General features: G+C 37.4%; 1 protein-coding gene across 7 annotated transcripts in view; it reads right to left on the bottom strand.

The window, feature by feature from the left end:
- The window catches only part of LOC138713282 (microtubule-associated protein futsch-like), a 1,205,925-nt gene that overhangs the window by 800,915 nt on the left and 380,626 nt on the right, over window positions 1-24,384 (bottom strand). For 4 of the 7 annotated variants that reach the window (XM_069845260.1, XM_069845264.1, XM_069845259.1 and 1 more), the window contains exon 1: window positions 7,938-8,057. The exons of the other annotated variants lie outside the window; for them this stretch is intronic. In XM_069845260.1, the coding sequence (XP_069701361.1) occupies window positions 7,938-8,042 (105 nt within the window). In that variant the 5' untranslated portion in view covers window positions 8,043-8,057. Of the gene's footprint in view, window positions 1-7,937; window positions 8,058-24,384 lie in introns of those variants that run through there. 7 annotated transcript variants of the gene reach the window in all.

Here is a 24,384-nt window from a genome sequence, read left to right on the forward strand (position 1 = left end):
CTGCATGAGGACGTGACCTGGCTCTATCAGGAGCTGAGGCAGGATGACCCACTTGACAGCGTCGGCTGAACAGGAAAGGCTTGGGGCTCCGGGCTTATCAGGCTATTCGTCCTCGAAGCAGAATCTCGCTCTATCAGGGGCCGTGGCAGGGTAGCCCAGTTGTCAGCGTCGGATTCACGAATGATAGATGCCTAGGCCATCTGTCGCACTTGGAAAATCATCGCATATAAGTGCGCATAATGAGCCATACCGTGCCTAATTGTACCGACCCATCCCGTGTTCAGCTCATGTCAAAGCCAAGCTAAGTCATAAACACAATCTTTGAACATTTCTTGTAAACTATGGATAGTTATTATGAGATGTGATTTGTTGATATTGCAAATTAATATGAAATTAATGAAATGAGACATTACACAAAAGTACACGAAGGAATTTACCACAAAACTTCTTCTGTTACCAATAAATGTCAAAGTATCGGCCAGAGATCGAAGTCCTTCCATCATAGTAGTGTGAAGTCAACGACGGAAAAACAGGTCTATTTCATCTTTCATTCTCAGATTTTCTGACATTTACGTTTCTGCCATGGTGCCTCACCCTTAGGAATATAAGATTCTACTAGAAACCTTAATGCTTGTCCTCTGAGGTATTTCTTAAGCCAGTGTTTCGTGATGGTGGCTGAATAGGAGGATGAGAGTTAAGTTTTTAACCCACCATAAAAGAAAATTAAAGGATTTCACCGATAACATAACATAATGCCATTTTAATTCAATGACCTTATTGACATGAACCATAAACTTTTCATCCCCAGAAATAAAATTCGGTTTCCCCTCCGCGCTCTGAAGTCTGAAACCAGTCACTCCTTCCATTACGTTATTATCGCTCTCAGGTTTTCCTGAAGCCTTGGTTTTTCTGAACCGACGCATGCGATGTGAGAGATGCGAAGCCCGCCTCGCACAAATCCGGACTACACGAGAGATAGTGAGTGGTTTCTATAACTGCGAGATGCGAGGTCTGCACACCTCACTATTTCTCGTGTAGTCCGGATTTGTGCGAGGCGGGTCTCGCATCTCGCACGTCGCATGCGTTGGTTCAGAAAAACCAAGGCTTTAGTCTTGCAATGTTACTTGAGCTGTAAAAACTCTCTTACGGATGACTACTTTATTCAGTTTCCCTCGCTCCTTGAGCTTCAGATATTCTCGCGGCTGTCGTAGAAGATTACAATAAATTTCACAATTGAGAGTGACACTATGGCGCGCCAGCCCATGAAGGGCGAAGGTCGACCAGCCAGCTGCTGGCCTCACGTCCACATCCCTCAGCCAAGGTGTAAGACCATCCAACCAGTACGGGGTGACGTGGTCAGGATGAAGCTCCGCCTAGCCGTTATAGCTGGTTTTCGAGACAGGATTTCACTATCTAGCGTGGCAATGACACCACGTTGCAAAAAATCAACTAGGCCTTTGTCATAATTCCTTCTACATCCCAAATAATATATTTTAATTGCTTATTTAACGACGCTATATCAACTGATATGTTATTTAGCGTCGATGGGATTGGTGATAGCGAGATGAGGCCGAGGATTCGCCATTGATTACCTGGCATTCACCTTACGGTTGGGGAAAATCTCGAAAAAAGAAAAAACAACTAGGTAATCAGCTCAAGCGGAAATCGAACCCATGCACAAGCGCAAATCTGGATCGGAAGGCAAGCGGCTCAGCCGACTGAGCTACGCCGATAACTCCAATCTTATGGCACAATTTTTCCACATGATTTATTTTCTCTCCGAAACTTTTTGGGCTAGTAGAAGAGAAATGTTTCCACTGCAATGTTTGTTTGTTTTCGAGGTTGAAGTGGTGAACTCCTGTTTCGTCCATAGAAACATATTTCGCCAAGAACTTTATTTCTACTCTGAAAACTATATCATTCAACCACTTAACATAAAAATATAGTTACAGACTTAAAAATGTCTGTCAACAATTGAAAAAGATAACATACAAGCTGCAAAGTAATTTATATAGCACTAACACATTTCTTTCTTTCTTTCTTTCTTTCTTTCTTTCTCTCATTCTTTCTTTCTTACTTTCTTTCCTACCTTATTTCAAAACGAATGACGCTAGCCACAATTTGTTATACCTCAAATGTTGAGTATCTTTGGGAGATTACTACCCTCTACAGCAAATGTTAAAAATTCTTTATTTATTCGGCTCGAAATTTCCTTAATGATTCAGCACGTCTGGCTGCGAAATCAGATGGCCCGGGTTCGAATCCCGGTAGGGGCAAGTTACCTGGTTGAGGCTTTTTCCGGGGTTTTCCCTCAACCAAATACGAGCAAATGCTGGGTAACTTTCGGTGCTGGACCCCGGACTCATTTCACCGGCATTATCACCTTCATTTCATTCAGACGCTAAATAACCTAGATGTTGATACAGCGTCGTAAAATAACCCAATAAAATAAAAAATCCTTAATGACTAGTTTTTAACGTCAAATTAAGCAGGAGTTTTGATTTCCTGTCACGAGTTGCGCAGATGTTTATTCTTTATTCTGTATATTTATTGTCATCAAAATTATTATTCTTTTAGAGATCCAGTTGTTTCCAATTTGTTTACCAGTCCCAGTATTGTGTTTCTTTGAGGGGGGGGGGATTACGAACACCGAATTCTCTCTGGTATGCCCTTTGAGTAGCTGTAATGGAATAAACTCGTAATCCTTTATTGCTTCACAAGGAAGAGCCGTTGATTTACTGTGTACTGCATTTTCAGTGACTAAAACAAAATGTCGAAAACAGCTGCCAACAATAAGGAATAAAAAATAAACATCTACGCATCACGTGACAGGGAATCAAAACTCCTGCTTAATTTTATGTTAAAAACTGGTCATTATGTGAATTTCTATCCCAATAAATAAAGAATGTTCAAGATTTGCTATAGAGGTTAGTAATCTCCCAAAGACACTCTATATTTCATATTTGAGGTATAACAAATTGTGAAAGAAAGAAAGAAAGAAAGAAAGAAAGAAAGAAAGAAAGAAAGAAAGAAAGAAAGAATGGAGAGAAAGAAAGAAAGAAATGTTAGTTCTATATAAATCACTCTGTATAATTACAGTTAGTTGGTCATAAAATGCATTGCCATTTATAGCAAAATAGTGGTTTGCAAAATTATCAACCTTGTCACCTGCAGGTAGCCTACATCTTTCTTACTGATTTGATCCCTGTAAGGAGTTGGCTTTTCCTTTGTTGACTATTTCAGTCAACTTCAAAGGCAGATACATTGCAGGGGTTCCATTATTTTGGAATAACTCGACCTCTGAACTTCATATAAGAAAATACAAGATGTCACGAAGACAATTGAAAAAACATTAATATCGAAAGAAGGTTTCAAAACCTCTGCAACGGACTCAAAGCAATGACAATAATGCCACTTTCTTATTACCTTAGTAGTCAAGATATGTAGAATTATTATTGCGTTTTCAGTGTATGATTGCTGAGGGCATTCAACAGAAACTATCATGTCATCTGATAAACTGAGATTGAATTTCAACCATTGAGAAAAGCAAGTTCAATTCTGAAACAAAATAGTTAAAAAAAATTATAATTATTAACGGACAATTTCTGATAATTTTCTTGGTCATTTTGTACTTTGCTTTTTTTTTTTTTTTTTTTTAATTCCTAAGTCATTATTAATTCATTTTCTTCGCAGTTTTGTATTGCATTTTCTTTTATATCCTACATTTAATTTGTAATTATTGTTGTAGGCCTATTTTCTGCGTACCAAACGTCAGTGTCAAGAAGTTGCAACATAGTAATTCTACTCCAACCGAGCTACATACACTCGCCGCAGAATCACGCAAATATAAGAAAATGCTTTATTACAAATAGGCTACATATACAGGACAAAAAGCATATTATGATTCAAGATGTAGATTTATAGCGTTTAAATTTCAGCATAGCATGCTGACTATGGAGAATGCAAATGCGCTCTTCCTGAATGTTTTCTGCAGCATGCAGAATAGTGCTCGAAAAGTCAGGTGTTCAAAGCCAGAGGGAAAGTGTGAAGCAATGAATATTTATACGAAGAAATTGCATCAGGACACAAGAAGTGAGATCGATTAATGTGAAATACGCTGACGGTCGTGAACCTAGTTCTGTGGATGAATAAATTACATATATGTTAAAATGCATAGTATTTTTTGTAAGACACGATAATTTTGAATATAATTTTAAATCATTTCATAGATTATACCTAGGTACAGTGTTTTTTTGCAACTTTTAATTATCACAATTCAGACACTGTTAATTATACCACAGATAAGGGGTCGTAAAACCGATATTCTCTATGTCAGAACAGTAGAAAGAAAGGATAAATGCCTACTGTATGTCATAGAGTTTTCTTCTTTCGGTTTTAAGTTTTGTGAAACGTTTATGAGCGTCATTTACAAAGGCGGCCTAATTCAGAAATCATGCGAGCATATGCAGTCACCTCTGAAGTCCCATCTGTTTTAAGTGAGTTGCTAAGTGCTGAAGTAGCTATATCGACGGTATTCAGCGTGCAAAAACTTTTGTACTTCCTGTATATCTCTCCTGTGAAATATGTAACACTTATTACGATTAAGTTTTGGTAATAATTATTTATGCAACAAGTGGATAATCTTGATGATTATGGCATGAGTAAATCTTTGTAGCACGAACAATAGTGAGGAAATAAATTATGAAATAATTCAGCATCCATAGCTGACAGAAGTGTTGATATGTTCGTATTGATCGTATCGATTAGTTGCGCCTGGAATTGGCATTCAATAAAGGGAAATGGATGATCTTGCAGGTATCACAAACTCTAATTATATACCTTAGGGTCGGCCTGATTGGCGGAGTTGGTATAGCGCTGGCCTATTATGTCCAAGGTTGCGAGTTTGATCCCGGGCCTGGTCGATGGCATTTAAATGTGCTTAAATGCGACAGGCTCATGTCAGTAGATTTACTGGCATGTAAAAGAACTCCTGCGGGACAAAATTCCGGCACACCGGCGACGCTGATATAACCTCGGCAGTTGCGAGCGTCGTTAAATAAAACATAACATTTTTTATACCTTAGGTATCAATTTTTTATTTTAGTAGGTTATTTTACGACGCTTTATCAACATCTTATGTTATTTAGCGTCTGTATGAGATGAAGATGATAATGCCGGTGAAATGAATCCGGGGTCCAACGCCGAAAGTTACCCAGCATTTGCTCATATTGGGTTGAGGGAAAACCCCGGAAAAAACCTCAACCAGGTAACTTGCCCCAACCGGGAATTGAACCCGGGCCACCTGGTTTCGCGGCCAGACGCGCTAACTGTTACTCCACAGGTGTGGACTTAGGTACCAAATTCTATGTTACAAAAGTTCCTTTAGTTTGTTGATATAGTTTCTCTAAACCATAGAACTGTTTTATTTGATATTACAAAAGTGATACAAAATTGCTAAAGATTGGAAATAAATGATACGTTACCTTTGTCCTATATTTCATTTCTTGTTAAGTGGTGCGTAGAAGCGGTAAGCAAGATAGCCAGACGAGTTGCATGGATCCCCACTCAAGCGTTCCGGTATTACGTCATAGCGAATATGTCATTGCTATTATTGGCACGCGTGCCATAATAAGCCCATTACTCACGATATTGGATGTAGTAGCAACCTGTTTGTAATGCTAGGATGGCATAAAAGAATTAATTGAATTGTGCATTATTGAAATTTTGTATTATTTCTTTATAAAAATTATAATTATTAATTTAAAACTAAATATCATATTTTGGCAAGTTTATCAAAATCCAGAATTTGTGGATGAATTTACCAGATACCTACGATCAACTGTGAGCAGACTGGTGTTACATTTACCATAGCACTATAAAGAAAGGACTTAGTTATGTTACAGAGCTTTTATCATATTGCACTTCTCACTTTTATGTCATTACAGTAACTATCATTAATGAAAGTGGCCCAATTGAGAAAAATTTTGCGCATACGCAACCACGTGACCTCCGTACGCAACCTGTTTTAGTCAGCTGCCAAGCGTTGAAGTAACTACATCGTTGTATTCTGCGCGAAAAACACTTTACCCTGGGTATACTCCATTTCTATAGCTTCTCTGCAAAATAATGCTATACTTATTAGGTTGACTTTTTTTTTAAATCCTCTCTAGCATCTATTAGTGTCTACTGGTTGTGCTAACTAATGGTCTTACATTTCAACAATATGACGTTCAGGTTTCTGCCCAGTGACAATCCTGATATAATGTTGTATTCTATATTTTGAAATTGGTTAATTAATAACTCAGCACACCCGCAATCATATTCACATTCATACAAATTTCCAGTCTTAAGACACTCAGGGAACATTTCTTATTCAAGCCGAGCTAAGGAATCGATCTCAGACCTTCAGACCTGGAAGCCAGCATGATCACCATACCATAGAGGCAATCTAACGTTGAGCTTGAGTAAAAAAAAATAGTTACATTACGAAAATCACAATTATTACCAATAAAATTACATTTACCGGTTATAGACTATAGATAAATCAGAATACAACTGAGGTGCTTAAGCGCCTAACAACAGAATAAGGCTAATTGGTTAGCGAGATAACGTGATTATGTCTGCGCAGAAGTACTCTAAATCAGCTGGCCTGCTTACGTGACAGTTGCTATACCGCAGCCGTGGAAAAAAATGACTCACGAGCACATTGTGGCTCGCAATGAGAGCTATGCATTTCTCTTGCTTCCTACCTACCCTAATCCCCACCCTCTCACTCACTGGAGTCAAACTCCGTTCCATTTGTATTTGTCTCTGACCTGCGAGTGGCGTATCGTCGCAATTTCTCTCTCGAAACCATGTACCTCTACTAAAAGGAAAGTTTCAAGTAAGATGGGAGGACGCATTTTTTTGCTGCCAATATGATGAGAATATTAAATGTATGATTTGTTCACAAGTATTACGAGGAAACGGTTGTATAACATAAAACGACATTATACTACATGTCACTCATGAAACATTAAACAGTTAAGTGTTATTATTATTATTATTATTATTATTATTATTACTATTATTATTACTATTATTATTATTATCATCATCATCATCATCATCATCATCTCTGTACATCGATCCTTTTTCAGCACATGTACGAATAATGCGATTAAATCTTCAATTCAAACTCGCAGATTTACAATGTGATGTTAAATGACAGCTAGATGTAAGGACTTGACAAATGTTTAAGTTTTCAAATCTTTGCCAAAAAATAAATATCCAAAGCTTCGTTCTTTCGCTTGCTCTGTTGAATCCATGTTCGCTACAGCTTACGTTTGTGAAAAAGTATTTTCAACAATGAAAATAGTAAAAACCAAATTTAGATCACGACTGACAGACAGATAGATTCGTGATCAACTACGACTGGCAGTAAGTGACATAAGTCCTGATTTTTGAAACTCTGTCGCAGAAACATTCTGAAGACAGTTAATAGATTGTGATAATCCTATGTTTTATTTTTCATTTCTTTCTTCGTTAGACGTACTAAACATTAGTTTGTAACCTTATACTGTATAAAATTATATTTAAGTACTTGACATAAGGAAAATGAAAATCCGTTAATAAGTCAGACAGTTGCTCCACTTCCCCTTCGAGTGTCCGCCTCCCTCCATAGGTGCTATGCACGTTGCAGGTTACACAGTGGCTCGGCGCACTATCACATTTTCGCCACGGCTGCTACACCGTAATAAGAATGACAACAAGCTGTGGCTCTCTCGCGTGAAAACTGCAACTCTATAACGGACGGGCAATACAATCTCATTATAACACTGGCGTATTCAAATAGAAGTCATGCAAAATTTGCGGAAGAAGTCGAAAGTAAATATATCCTGGTAGACAGAGGAACGTCCGTCGCACCTGTGCCGATCTGTAAATAGTCACTCACTCACCCTCTTGAGGAAGTGCTTCACGAAGAGGCCTTCCATCCCGGACCGGACTCTTACGTGCGCCGGCACTGACTGAGATTCTTGTGCTAAGCATGCCTGAGCCGGCATCCCACACGTAAACTCATTGATCTAGCATTGGAGGACTAACATGTTCTGGACTGCACATCGCAGCGGGCCCTCGAGTTCCAAAACCACTCGGCGACTCGCTATTTATACCGTCCGCCCGCCCGCCCGCCCGCACCTCACGGCATGAGCGATCTACGCCACCAGATCAAAAACTATTTCTCGCACACGAAATTTCCAATGAGCAATTAGTTCCTTTCTGTCAAGTTTCCGTAAGCGTATGTCTATCATTCTCTACCTATTACGTAATTTTATTTTTCTTCTTCTACAAGGAATAGTTGCCACACAGGGAAAGAATAACGAACAAAAAGAGTAAAAAAAGAAAGAAAATTAGTGAAAATATACCTTAACTTAGCTTAAATGCTGACAAAGAATTAATTAAGAATTAGAAAACAATAAAACGTCAAAAGTTATAAAATAAAACTTGAAATAAAATATATAGCCTATTTCCGGCTTTAATGAATTGTATATCCTTTTAAAATGATTACTAGTCTGTGTAGCTCTACTGATATATTGTATATAGGCTACTGTAAATTGAATGGTAGTCTGTATAGCTCAATTGATGAATTGTATATGCTGTAAATTGTATAGTAATCTGTATAGCTCAACTGATGAATTGTTTATGATTATAGATTGAATTAATCTACTTGATATTAATTGCACAAATTTTTATAGCTTAATGAAAGTATGCTACTTTGTATTGTATATATTTGTATAGTTTTGGCCGATGAATTGCATATGCTTTAAATTGAATAGTAATCTATATAGCTCTATTGATAAATTGTTTGTTTTTGTAATTTGAAGTAGTTTGCATGATATGTATTATCAATTTCTGTATATCACAACTGGTTGAATTGTTTATGCCTTAAATTTAATTAACTTGCTTGTTTTGTATTATACATATAGCTCAACTGATGAATGATCGTTTTCGTTTGTAAATTTAATAATCTGATTGGCTATGTATTGTATACTTTTAGTAGAGCCATCGATGTAACTCAGTCGGCAGACTCGCTGGGCTGCTGATCCAGAGCTGCGTTCGGGCTTGGGTTGGATCCTCCTTTGGTCTTTGGTTTCTTCCGAGGTTGTCCACAGCCGTGGGACTGAAGCCGGATGGTCTATGGCGAGTCCTTGGCATCAACCCCTTTCATTAGATTACCCGCTTTTGATTTGATTACCTGGTTGGGTTTTTCCGAGGTTTTCCCCAAACCAAAAGGCAAATGCCCGGTAATATTTTGGCGAATCCTCGGACCTCACCTCATCTCACTACATCTCGCCAAAATATTGTAAAAATTGCACAACTTTGTAAAAATTGTAGAAAATTACTAAATTGTAAAACTATAAAAATTTGTAAAAATTGTAATTGTAATATTGTAAAATTTTGACTTGTTCCACATCTTAAAGCTTCATTGCTCATGTAAGATCTATGGAATAAAATGAATGAATGAATGAATGAATGAATGAATGAATGAATGAATGAATGAATGACTGGATGAATGAATGAATGAATGAATGAATGAATGAATGAATGAATGAATGAACAGATTATTTCTAAAAATAGCTATAGTGCCTTTAAGAGGCTTTAGGCTTATATCCTACAACTATACATTATCAAAGCCAAATTATTTTAAAATCTTGGCCAAAAAATTAATGGTTTTAACTATTGCACATACATATTTATGATGTATGTGATTCAACTATTTTTTTTCACATATGTATAGATGTTAAAGACGTATGTGGTTCATACGTTTGTTTCACAAAGTTATTATACAAAAAGACATGTGAATAACAAACACAATTATAAACCATATGAATGTAACGTAACATAAAACGAAAGACGAAAAATTAAAGTTATTTACAAATAACATTGCTTTTAACCTAAGTACACCATATTTTTAACTTTTTTTAGATTATTTTAATCCATGTAATTTTAACAATGACATTTTGTAACTATATACATATATCAACACGTATATTCACTCATGTAACTTTTTGTACACACTATATGTACTCGTATATGTCAGTATATTTATCCAATTGCAATTTGTCCCTATGATATCTAAATTCTTTTCATATGTCTGGAGATGCCGGACTTAAGGAGAAAACGTTCACAACAAATGTATGTAATGTAAACTATATTGTTAAAAAAAATTAAATTATAGTTTATTTAACGACGTTCGCAACTGCAGAGGTTATATCAGCGTCGCCAGTGTGCCGGAATTTTGTCCCGCAGAAGTTCTTTTACATGCCAGTAACTCTACTGACATCAGCCTGTTGTATTTAAGTACAATTAAATGCCATCGACCTGGGCCGGGGTCGACCCTGCAACCTCGAGCACAGAAGGTCAGCGCTATGCCGACTGCGCTACCCAGGACGACTAAACTATAATGTAGGTTAAATTAAATTGATAAGTCACATGACTGAATCACAACATTTTTAAGTAATATTATTAGAATTGACTTATCTGAACTTTCAAAATGAATTGTAAACCTTTAGTTATTAAAATATTTTAATGAAGTCTACTTATGTTTAAAAAGAATCGTTTGAAAATTACAATGGACACGAGAAAAAATCAAAGACAGTACCTTGCTATGCAGACAACGATAGGAAAAATCATTCCATAATTATATGGCCTTACTGTGAACTTGCAGTTTTGTAGATGCGCCCTTAATGTACGTTACGTCGCTTTTCCGTTTCCAGCATATATCGAATCCTTAATAATACACCTCCCTCCTGACAAGATATTATTTCTCTCCAACAAACACAGCGCCATCTAAGAACATTGGAATAACGTTCTGCGCAATGCTGTTACATGAAATCTAAAATGTTTGATAGGCCTACTCTAGCTCACATTCAAGATTTTGTAGTTAAGTTCTTGTTCCAGAAAACGCTTCAATTATATGAATAAAACGGGCAGACAGCACGTGCTCAAGGCAAGAGACTTTCATTCACTAGGTGTATTTATTCTATTAGAAAATGCAATCGATAATCTGATCAATAACACTCCATGTTAGCTTCACTTAAACGCAACCTATCGGTCCTGAGGCTTGCATTAAGTCCCGGTTTGCAAGAAAGTAAAATTATAGTAATTTAACAGAGATTATGAACACAGTACAAGAACGTAAAAATAAACGGCCATAACCTAATGAACGTCCTTTCCCGCTACCTGATACATTACAATTATGATATGTTGCCATATTCACCTGCGCAAGTAGTCTACCGATGTGTTATGAATTACATTTACATAAATTAATGCGTAGCTCCAGCTGTAACAGGTTGTAACAACTGGACACGTGTAAATAAAAATAAAACATCAGGAAGAATTCCATTGCATAACCTTCAGGCCGACTTTCGAGTTAATCGAACTTGTCAATTTCAGAGAATGCTGCCATAGATAACAACAAACCGACACGGCATAACTTGACCGAAATCCCTCGTCAGAGTTACATACATACACACATACATACATACATACATACATACATACATACATACATACATACATACATACATACATAGGGGAGAGTCGAGTAGTATCGGACATCGGGTAATATCGGACAGTGAGTTTCTTTCATCTACCACACGATGATAGTCTCTGATTGACATGGTTACGTTTCTGTGATGTCGCATAGAGAAACGTAACCATGTCATTCAAGTACTACCATATGGTGGTAGATGAAAGAAACGCACGGCCCTGACGAGCTCGAGCCAGAGCCCCAAGCCCTTAGAATACAGATCAGTATAGGAAACCTGTACTACCCCCAGATATTACCCCAGCCTATTTTTACTATTGTAGGTGATAGTGAAATGAGGGGGAAGTGAGAATATTAGAGGAATGAAAGAGGGAAACGGGTGTACTCCGAGAAAAACCCTGTGCAATGTCTGTTTTTCCACCACTAATTCCACCCAGACCTGACCGGGCATCGAATCCGGGCCACCTGGATGGAAAGCCAGCGTGCTAGCACTGCAACCACAGACTCGATTATGATTATGATGATAAAGAATTGTTTGGATATCACAGAGGAAGCGGAGTACCCAGAGAAAACGCCTATGCTGCCAAGGCCACGGGCTTGCCGAACATATGTTATAAATTCCGGGTGGAAAGACCGGGATTTGAACCCGGACCTACCATCCTAGGTTATAATAGGTTATAAGCCCAGCGCGCTAACACTGACCCACTATGGTCCGTCCTAGGAATCTGTGGAGTATGGGGGCGGAGTCTATCTGTGCCGGAGTGTATTGCGGGCAGCATCAATTCGAGTCCGCTAAGGGGTAAGATGCTCGTGGTAGAAGGTAGAGTTCAAATACTCGGTGTTCATTTCAAAGTGTGTCTTGACGTCACTGTTGTGAGTCAGCGATTTGAAGCGAGTTTCAGCTTTTATGTCAGAGAAATTGCCTATTAAACAAGGCGTTCAATCTGAACTTGAGAACGTGTACGGTATAACTTGAACGTCGTAGCAACAGATGACGGTCTGTACTGTGTGTGTGCTACCATAACCTCTTTCGAACTGTGTTTTGCGCGGACAAGTCGTACGCAGGGTATTTGTTATCATCGGTTCCGTACGGCAACATTCCACAATACAAATCAAATGCTCCGTGTCCATGTTGACCGTCGAAGTTAATGTCAACAAATACCCTCTCCCCATTTCCCGACAGTAAGAAAAAAACCCACCTCAGTACACGTTTCCAAACAGTTCACATTCCTGCCACTACGGGCGTTACCGTACATATCAGTAAGTACTCTTCAGAATGAACGCCGTACTTGCTATGCAACTTCTCAGACACATAGGTAATACACCTCTGCGGAAGTGTAGGAAGATTGAATTCTCTAGGCTCATCGACTAGCCATATGACGGCATACACGAAGCCATGACACACTTTGAATTGAACACCCAGTAGAAATGATCCCCTCCTGCAAGCGATTGCTCGCTTCGTTCTAGCAATGCCTCCCTCCAGAGCAGTCATTGGCCCTAGCCCTCCCATATACTACTTGCGCAGAGGTCTTGTTTCGTCTTTCTACTCCACAGATTCCTGAGACGGACCATACCTGCACTGCGAAAGGACAAAGTTCCTTTCAATGTGCGGGCTTACAATTTCGCCATTTCTTCCTCCGTCCTGCGGTCAGATTTCGATTGCATTTCCCTCCCCTCGCGTACGTGGTACCTAAGAGGTTACGTCCATTTTCGGCTTTTCCCCTTCAAAATTTTGTAGAGCTCCTTCAGTGGAGCAGCGTAACCCGGAGTGAGACAAGTGACCAAAAGGCTTGGAGCTCATATATTCAGTTTCTTTCAGCCCTTAACCCCTTTACGAGGACCGTTTTGCGTAACTTCTAAATTTCTCTTCCCAATTCTCCTCTCTCTCTCTCTCTCTCTCTCTCTCTCTCTCTCTCTCTCTCTCTCTCTCTTTCAATTTACTGACCCATAGTGGTGATTAGTTCTTCTGTGAATGTAACAATACAAATAAAATTAATTAAAAAGAATAAGAGTGTGTAGTCGAAATGATTTCTAGCGACCCAATAAATTCGTCAGGTGTGAAACTGTGTGAAATTACGCGTGGGTAAATATAGACATGCTGGAAAACGCGTTGCTGCAGTGTTTCGATATGAAAACAAAACAATAAAAGACTAATAGAGGCGACGAAAGAGAAATTTCACACTACTTTATTCATGAGATAATGTTCACACGATTATTAACTCAAGGACGATACAATTAGCACAATGTGGCCAGTCAATTACCCCGATTTCTAGCACGTGCGATTTTATAAACTAAGGAAGTAAAATGTTGCATAAAACTTCTTTCAGACCCTTCGGACGCAGTTTTAATTAATTTTCATTCAGGAAGAAAGTTGTATTTGGTGTTTCTCTATTTATATGTAAAACATTTGTTTTATACAAGATACACAGATAGCTGAACACACAGAGCGCCAAAACACTTCATTCGAATTTCGAATAGACAAAATGATAGTGTTTGGCAAAGATTTTCTCGAGGTATTCCAATTTCCCCTGCGGTCATTCGATCATGTTTCCTATCATGATGATGAATATGATAATAGCAACAATAATAATAGTAATAATCACGTTTGTGCGACACATATACACTTCCTACAGTCGACCTGGTTGGCGAGTTGGTATAGCGCTGGCCTTCTATGCCCAAGGATGCGGGTTCGATCCCGGGCCAGGTCGATGGCATTTAAGTGTGCTTAAATGCGACAGGCTCATGTCAGTAGATTTACTGGCATGTAAAAGAACTCCTGCGGGACAAAATTCCGGCACATCCGGCGACGCTGATATAACCTCTGCAGTTGCGAGCGTCGTTAAATAAAACATAACATTTAACACTTCCTACAGTGCGCCAGGTATAAAAGTTCGGCATTTACTTCTAGAGGTTAACACTGCGGTTAATGAGCCCTGGGTCCAACGTTTTTATTATTTTATGTTGAGAATACCAATTTGAGCGTCTTCAGGCTGGTACTGTCTTATATTTCGCACTTGCTCAACTGCTACCGAGCCCGCTAGAATTGCTGACACGTAACCGATGATGATAAATATCGATGGCTAAGAAGTGATATCTCTATTTACAGAAAATGGTCAATTAGTTTAAATATATTATTATTTAGATTAGATTAACTACATTATTATTATTATTATTATTATTATTATTATTATTATTATTATTATGTTAATAAAATTGGACAGTTAACTAATATGTTGTCTTCGAGTAGACGATTTTGCAAAGCAGAAACACATAAAAGTTTGTCTATTTTGAGAAAAAATAATTTTTAAAACATTTTCTTTATTCATCTGCAATTTTACGGATACGAGGTACCACTTCTTAGTCATCGATATATTGTTTCATTATTACATTACTGTTTGGCGTGGAATTACAAGAACTAATCCTAATCCATTCAATTTATTACAAAAACGAATAAATAAAATTCGTTGAAGGAAACGTTATCATTATTGTCAAACTATAGTAAATTAATTTATTCTGAATTTAATGTATTTAAAATTGAGTAAATTTATAAATATACGCTGTTAAATTTTCATCACAAAAAGAAATAAAAATATATTACAGGCACATGATTATGGTACAAACCGAAATAATAATTTAATAAGTTATTAAGAAAGCCTAAATGTTTCACATCTGCTGGTTTAAAACAGCATCAATTTTGAGTTCTGTTGTATAATTCTGAACTTAAATTACCCCCAAAACTTTTAATATTATAACCAATTGAAATAAAATAAGAAAATTAAAAATGTGTTAATGTTTTCAATGTGATTAAAGTAAATTTATATGTGTATAAATTTATTAGCCCATATTATATTTGTATTCTCTAATTTCGGAATTTTTTTATCAACATATATAATATATTTCATATTTATTTAGTATCTTTTTTCATAAATTGTCCTAGTTAACCGATGTATAAAATTCTGTAAATTCTTCTTCACTTAATATTTTATTACTCACTTACAAATAGATTTTAAGAAACCCGGAGATTCATTGCCGCCCTCACATAAGCCCGCCATCGGTCCCTATCCTGTGCAAGATTAATCCAGTCTCTACCATCATATCCCACTTTCCTCAAATACATTTTAATATTATCCTCCCGTTTACGCCTTCGCCTCCTCAAAGGTCTTTTCCCCTCAGGTCTTCCAACTAACGCTCTATATGCATTTATAGATCCACCCACACATGCTAATGCCCTGACCATCTCAAACGTCTGGATTTAATGTTCCTCATTATGTTAGGCAACAAATACAATGCGTGCAGTTCTGCAATGTGTAATTTTCTGCATTCTCCTTTAACTTCATCCCTCTTAGCTCCAAATATTTTCCTGAGCATCTTATTCTCGAATACCCTTAACCTCTGCTCTTCTCTCAAAGTGAGAGTCCAATATTTATATTACATGCGATATTTCATTGTAACTTTTATATTAGCGTCTAGTTTATTTTTGTATTCATCTTGTATAATATTTATTTCTAAGCTGCGACCGAACACGAGCACTGCTCATTCAGTCCTCAAATTTATTAAAAATAATCTATAGAATAAAGTTGCCTAATGCCGTGATATCCCTAATTCCGTGATACTTTTTTTCACTGACTGTCATGGGATTAGTTATCTTGCTTGAAAGTTCATCGATGTCTCAAAAATAGCTGAAAGATGCACTCTTTCGAGAAGGATGTCTGGCGCTATGATCGAACGGCAAGGTTTTGACTGACATTCACTTTAAAAAAAGTATCATGGGATTAGGGGTATCACGGCATTAGTCAACTTTATCCTACTTTTTCCTTATGTGCAGCCCTATTATTTTATACCATTTGTATTTTGTATTTACCTGTATTTTTGTTATTGTCGGACCATCGGATCTATGCCCATTCAGCGCTGTCATCGTTCTTGGAAAAGTTAACGCCTCTACTCACCCCATTCCACCCGTTTCTCTCCCACTACGTCAAACAGCAGGCCACGAACCTTGCCGAATAGGGATGTTGCCAAACTTCCGTCAAACAGTGTCATGTCTCTTGAATATTGCTTATAATACTGTAAGGTTAATTATTACTTATTCATAATTTAACTTAAGTAGGTCTAATGACGCTGATTGACTTATGCAAAATGCTATTACTTGCTTAATAATATTTCTTTCACCACTCCGTGCTACAGTATTCATGTTGAGTTGACAACACTGGACTGCAAGTGCAAATAAACTGTCCCGCAAGAAGGCTCAAAATTGTGAGTAGTGGGGGAGAGAAAGAGAGAGGGATAGAAAAGAGAGAAATAGGAATACAGGTGGAGAAATGAATTGCCGAGGCTGAAAAGGAATTAAGGTTCAGTTCGCATATCTTACGGGGGCACAGATCCGATGGTCGGACTATAGCTTTAAAAATAAGTAACAAAAATTAAAAAAAAAAAATATATATATATTGACATTTCTTAGTTATTAGGTAGATCTGTTGTCTACAGAAATTTAGCAGGTTCTGTTCTAGAGAGCAGATAATACACTTTTCAGAGTGCGAGTACCAGAGCAGCTCTGAAGCTCTTCCCTTCGTCTAATATTGAACCTACGTCCTTCAAGTCTCGTCAACAAGCTAACGTGACTTCTTTATTCTTCTTGGGACTCTCCTGGCGTAGTCAGCTTGACGTCGAACACAGGATTTCAAAGAGATGTAGGACAAACATCCATATCCGCAGTGGGATTCGAACTCACGACCCTGCCTACTACGTTACAGCGCTTGGCAGCCTACAGAGTTTGCTTTCGAATCGCATTTGTTCCTCCTTGAACTCAAATTGAACACCTCCGCACTATATTAAAGAATGCAAAGAGACTGTGGCGAAACGCATGCGCCGGGCTGACCTGTACCGGAAGGTTAAATTTAGAGATGAAACTTAGCAATGATAAGTTGCGGTTATTGGGCACATGTGTTACAGATTAAACAACTGTCTGTTTATTATGCTACGTTGCAACTAAGCAGAAGCCTATACTACGCAGCGCCCCAGTTCCAGAAGTTAAACTGTTTTAGCTGAGCTATCATACACAACACACGACTCTATTTCACTATTTTATTTATCTCGTTTGACGTGCAGCCTATCGCGTATCACACACGTTCCAGTTAGAATTTCAGTCAGAATACTAACCATTTGCAAGCTCATTCCACATTGCTGTACAGTGCACACTTCACAGACGCGTCTGAAACATGTCAGTCTTTGCCTTCACCCACTGACCTAAACTTCGTAGGTAAAGTACAGCCGCAGTTTAATAAGCAAACGTCAAACGTCTCTTATCCAAAGAAACAGCGTTCGATATTCGTCTGTACAATGTTTCATTACAAGGTCTACTTAAAAAGATAGATTTAAAATACAAGATTAATTTTCCCGAAAACGTTTCTATTTCAGTTTACAGTTTGTTTATCCCCAGAAATTCTTCCAATGAACGAGCTAGCGTTTGTGCCTTTATTTAAATCTTAGCAAACTGCGCTCTTATTTATTATTTTTTTGCTTCCTCAAATTTTGAGGTTGCCCGTAGACAATGCATACCAGATAATAATAAATTTATATAATGCCTTAAATATAATGTTAAGTTAAAGACAATTAAAGTTTACAACAGTCACTAATTCTAAAAGTTCAATAATTAAGGTAAATAATAGCAATGGTTTTTTAAAATTTGTAAGAAACCCCTGATAGTGGCATTAGTTATTTCTTTTAAAGGGTTAGGTACAGCTTACAGCAGTAAAATTTTTGGAAATATTAAACATTTTTTTCCTCCATTACTGTGTCTTGTACAATAATTAAAATTGGTATGTGTAAAACACTGTCCTTCTGGTATATGAAAAAGATATTTTTATATATAAAATCAGAACTCTTAGATATTACGACAGAGAATGTGCATAAGATAGCTAACGAAACCATTACAAGCTCAGATTTCATCTTCAAGAAGTGCATAGAAAGGCATACAATTGACTGTGAATGTATTATGTCTTCTAAGTGACACGACGCTGTCATTTTTCTTATGAATGACTTTCACGTCAGGCTAGGATGCAAGGGACGAGATAAGATAGAAAGAAATGGCAACTTCGTGAGAGCAAGATCATTGCACATGTCTGTTCTACTCCTGGTATCAAAATAACACTGATGATATAATAAAGATAGAGTTGTTTATTGTAAGCGTGGGTTTTTCAAACATGACACATACCATAGCAATGAATACTCAAATACTATACTACTAAGACGTATCATTTTACGCTATTTTTGTACGATTTTTTTGTCTTAGAATCTACTTCTAATAAATCCCGAGTTATTAACCTATAAGGATATTATTAAATTTAAATATAATAATTTATATAAAATAAATGTTTGTACATAATATCTTACTTTCATTTGATAATAATTGGTTCGACATTTTGGTATTAGCAGCTGCGTACTTTTTTTGTTGGCCACTTTCTCTTTTGCGGGAGTTAGCTACCGTTATGAAAATTTTGAAGGAGAGAATCGAGCCTTGATATTGTAAGAAATTCCCTTAGGAGGAAAATTTGAACATCACTGAATAAAACGAAATATGATTTATACGTAGAGCTATAAAAGTGCAATTTCGTCGTTTCAAAATTAAATTTCTATTTTGTAAAATTTAAGCCCAAACACGCAACACCCCAAAACTCCATTGGAAGAGGAAATTTAACTTTGTAAATGTACTTTTCATCGCTCATTTACTATACTGTATAAACTGTCATATTATCTATTATCAGTGAAATTTACGGCAGTGAATTGGTATTTTATTGAGATGAGACCGAAGATTCGCCATCAGACAACTGCCTTACAGCCCTGATCAAATATATAACAGATTGAACATCGTAATGTTAAAAACGGTAGCATGTGGAAGAGAACAACCACCATGACCGCCACGTAGATTTAAAACAACCGCTAGATGGAAGTACAGTTGCTCCATGCAATTCAAATGGGAGTTATGACGTGCCTCCTACTGTCGCTAGATGGCAGTATAGTAAATTTGATAAAAGTTGTTGCCATCAAACCTATAAGGCTGAGCAATATAGTGATCAGGGAAACCTGAGAAAACCCCAAATAGATAATCAGACCAAACAGGATTCGAACCCACACCTGAGCGTAGTATCCAATCACGAGTCCAAGTTGTTACTCCTGAGATATGTCGGTAGCTTTGTGCATGTAAATAACATTGTTTAAAAAATATGAAACAACCTATGTCCCCAGACAAATGTACGGAACATTTCATCAGAATAACCGGACCCGAAAAGGAAAAGACAGCGAGTACAGGGATATCAGAAATAAGAGAGAATGATGCCAGTGAAAATGTGGAGGAATTCTTATCTCATGACAATCATACAAAGGTATATGGAAATAGTGAATTCCTCCACACCTGACTGACAGAAGACACGCTCGTCTCGAACATGATATCATGTTCCACGACGCTTATGAAATATGGAAACCAAGCCTTTATTATCAGAGGCTCAATAAAACAGATTTCACAACCCGCCATGGAGATCGATAGGCTAACACGAATGCACTCCTGTGCTCTCATTAAGAATCTCATGAATTTACAGAGATGTATTTCTAGTCTTGAAGTTTTCAACGTTCGCAACGGACGGTTAACCGAAGAAAATTCGGGATTTTAAAGGTTTTCGTAATTTTCTGGAGTCCTCCGAATGAAAATAGGAGACAACACCTTGAAGACCACCAGCGTGCTATAGGAGTAACGAGTTGCACTAATATAATCCTAAGATGCGCCAGGCGTGGGTTCGAATTCCGCTTGGACCGATTTTTATTTCTAATTTGTGTGTGTATGTGTGTGTGTGTGTGTGTGTGTGTGTGTGTGTGTGTCTAATGCCTACCCACTTCACTTTGGGTGATTCGGGTTCCGCATTCTGCGGATAGATGGCAGGACTGTAACCCATTTTCAAATTGCACACCCCTCGGCGGGCCACGTTATGCATGATGTGTATCTGTGAAGAGTTATGTCGTGTACTGGGATGAGTGTATGTTAAGTGTTCGTGTAAGTGTAGTGTAGGGAATGGATGAGGAAGAGAGAAATGGAAACTCGGTGCCGGCACGTAGCCTACTCCTGTCGAATAGCACCAAGAAGGCCGCCAGGCTTAACGTCCCCATCCGACGGACGAATCACTATCAACAGTGACATATGTCTTCTCTTCATATGCTCTGCGGAGAGATTTGGGATTTAACCCAGGCATATTGGTGCACAATTTAGTGATTTTGTGCACCGCCATCTCTCCTAGTTCCGAAGCAGAAATTTTACATGAAAATGTAGAACTATGTACTTCTCCTCATCAGGAATGGGAGAGGGCAACTTTGGAATTGGCCATCACATAAAAATGCACCCCTCTCGCTGCTACAAAAAGAACAAGGAGAACAATGGGAATACAAGAAGAAGGGGAACACAAGACCAACAAAGGGAGGATAAGGGGAACAAGGGGAAGACGGGAAGAACATTGCTAACACAACAAGAACGGGAAGACAAGGAAGACAAAAGAAATACAAGGGAAATACAATGCGAAAACGAGAAGACAAGGATAACAAGGTGAATACAAGTAGAATAAAAGAAAGATGAGGAGAACAAGTGTAAGACAAGGAACACATTGGCAGGTGTAACACAATAAAAATGGGAAGAACTGGAAAAAAGAGGAATAAAAGGGGTGTACACGGAGAATAAGGAGAACAAGGAGAAAACAAGGAGATGATAAGAAGAACAAGGGGAACACATGGAGAATAATGGAAGACGAGGAAAACAAGGAGAATACAGGGAAAAGATAAAGAGAATATGGTAAGATATGCATCATAGTAAAGCTATGTACCTGTCGATTTTTTCCCCGAGGCTTTTCTCGCATATAGACTAAGGCGAATGTTAGGCAATCCATGGCGAATCTAGAGTTTCATCTCGCAGAACTTCATTCCGCTTTAATCAATCCCACCGACTCCAAACAATCTCGTAGTTGATACAGAGTTATTAAATAAACGATTAAAAAAAGTATATGATGAAATAGTTGATAACAGCAGCATTCTTTTAATCCACCGCTTTGGAATTCAGGAAACAATGTGTTATAAGTGGGATTAATAGATCGGATCTATAATAGTAAAGTGAGGAACCCCACAGGGTTCCATCCTAGGACCTACTTTGTTTATAATCATAATCAATGATCTAATGGAAAATATAAATGTGTTTAGTATTGCCAATGCAAATGATACCATCTTTATAAACAGTCAAAGTACTTTAAATGAACTTAAAATCAATGCAAAATTTTCACTTGAGAAAACAAGAAAAGAATGGTTTTCCACTAATGAACTTCTATTAAATGAAAGTAAGACTGAATCTATTATTTTCACTTTTAAAAATCTTAATGTACACAAATCGGTTAAGCTGTTTGGTATTTTTTTTACAGTACGCTTACTTGGGAATGTCACATTGACTATGTGTGCACCAGGTTATCTAGAGTATTGTACCTTTTAAGGAATTTGAAAACATTTATGCCTACGTTACAGCAGCATATTTTGCTTTTTTTCCAAAGCATTATTATTATTATTATTATTATTACATATGGTTTATTACTTTGGGGAAATGGTGCTCACATTGGCAAAGCGTTTGTTATTCAAAAAAGAACCATCAGATTATTAACAAATTCAAAGTTGACTGCCCACCTTAGGCCATTATTTATGAAAGAAGAAATTATGACCGTAGCTAGTCTTTATACTGTGGAGCTATTAATATATGGAAAAAGCAATTTAAATTTAAAGAAATATAATAATGAAATCCATGACTATAGTACTAGGAATAATAAAAAATTGTTCACACCTAAATGTAGACTTTCTGTAACAGCTAACAACCATCATATCATGGCCTTTCAGTTATATAATCATCTCCCAGTCCATGTAACACGTTTGAATAAGCTTAATTTGAAGAAAACTGTATATAGTGATAGATACATTTTATAATATTGATGAGTATTTTAAGACTCCTTTTTCATGTTTTTAGTTTTAATTTAGAGATAAGGAACTATGTCATTGACATTTATTTGCTAAGAGATACTGTATTAAATAAATATCAATATCAATAATGGTTAACTTGTCTGACCGTGCAACGAACGGGCCCGGGTTCAAATCCTGGATGGGTAAGTTACATGGTTGAGAATTTTTTCGGGGTTTTCCCGTCAATCCATTAAGAGCAATAATGGGTAACTTTCGGCGCTGGACTGTGTACTCATTTCGCTGGCATTAACATCTTCATTTCACTCACACGCTAGACAACCATCACAGTTGATAACGCGTCGCAAAATAAGCAAACTAAAAAAGAGTATTCCTTCAAATCTCTCTTCATTCATCAATTCGTACCATCACAATCACCACACATACAGTTACGCACATTCACAATAATCGCTGCAATTAAAATAGGCTTTAAATTTTAAAAAGGCATAGGTCTATTTAACAGTTCCTATACTACTGCAAGAACAGTAGTAGTGCTAGCGGTTGTATTGCCGAAGAGGAATACTGTTTTATCTCGTGAGAGGGTGTATGTCTGTTATCCCTTGCTAGTTCTATTCTACGTTATCTTTAGCTGTGTTCTTGCGCCATGCTCACGACATGCACAAATAATCTGACTCATGCTCAGTGTCTGGGATTTGAGCACGGTATCACGGTATAGAGAAAAAAACTCATTGCTTGGAAGATATATGATGTTAATAAAGAACATGGTAAGGAAAAACATAAAGAGAAATATGAAAGAAAAGAAGTAGGGCACGAAAGGGTGAAAAATTAAACATTGTGGAAAAACAGAACAATCAAAACGATGACATCACTATTATTATTATTATTATTATTATTATTATTATTATTATTATTATTATTATTATTATTATTATTGAGAATAAGGTTCTTAGGAAAATGTTTGGGACTAAGAGGGATGAAGTTACAGGAGAATGGAGAAAGTTACACAACGCAGAACTGCACGCATTGTATTCTTCACCTGACATAATTATTAGGAACATTGAATCCAGACATTTGAGATGGGCAGGGCATGTAGCACGTACGGGCGAATCTAGAAATGCATATAGAGTGTTAGGTGGGAGACCAAAGGGGAAAAAGACCTTTGGGGAGGCCGAGACGTAGATGGGAGGATAATATTAAAATGAATTTGATGGAGATGGGATATGATGAAGAGAGACTGGATTAATCTTGCACAGGATAGGGACCGATGGCGGGTTTATGTGAAGGCGGCAATGAACCTGCGGTTCCTTAAAAGCCATTTGAAAGTACAGTCTACTCTGGTTATAGTGAACATTCGACTATAGTGAACCTAAATCGTTGGTCCCGACCCGCATACATTAATATATACATTAATATTTCCGTTTATAGTGAACCCTCGCTTCGGTTATAGTGAACCTTGTATTACTGATAAATTCTTATTTGAAGTCAGACCTTCTTGTATACAATTGAAATAATGTGTTGAGAACAACATTCTAAGTTTCTTATTTCTTTACTTACTTACTGGCTTTTAAGGAACCCGGAGGTTCATTGCCGCCCTCACATAAGCCCGCCATCGGTCCCTATCCTGAGTAAGACTAATCCAGTCCCTACCATCATATCCCACCTCCCTCAAATACATTTTTATATTATCCTCCCATCTATGTCTCGGCCTCCCCAAAGATATTTTTCCCTCCGGTCTCCCAACTAACACTCTATATACATTTCTGGATTCACCCATACGTGCTATATGTCCTGCCCATCTCAAACGTCTGGATTTTATGTTCCTAATTATGTCAGGTGAAGAATACAATGCGTGCAGCTCTGCGTTGTGTAACTTT

Source organism: Periplaneta americana, chromosome 14, assembly GCF_040183065.1.
Source record: "Periplaneta americana isolate PAMFEO1 chromosome 14, P.americana_PAMFEO1_priV1, whole genome shotgun sequence".
NCBI classification, from domain to species: Eukaryota; Metazoa; Arthropoda; class Insecta; order Blattodea; family Blattidae; genus Periplaneta; species Periplaneta americana.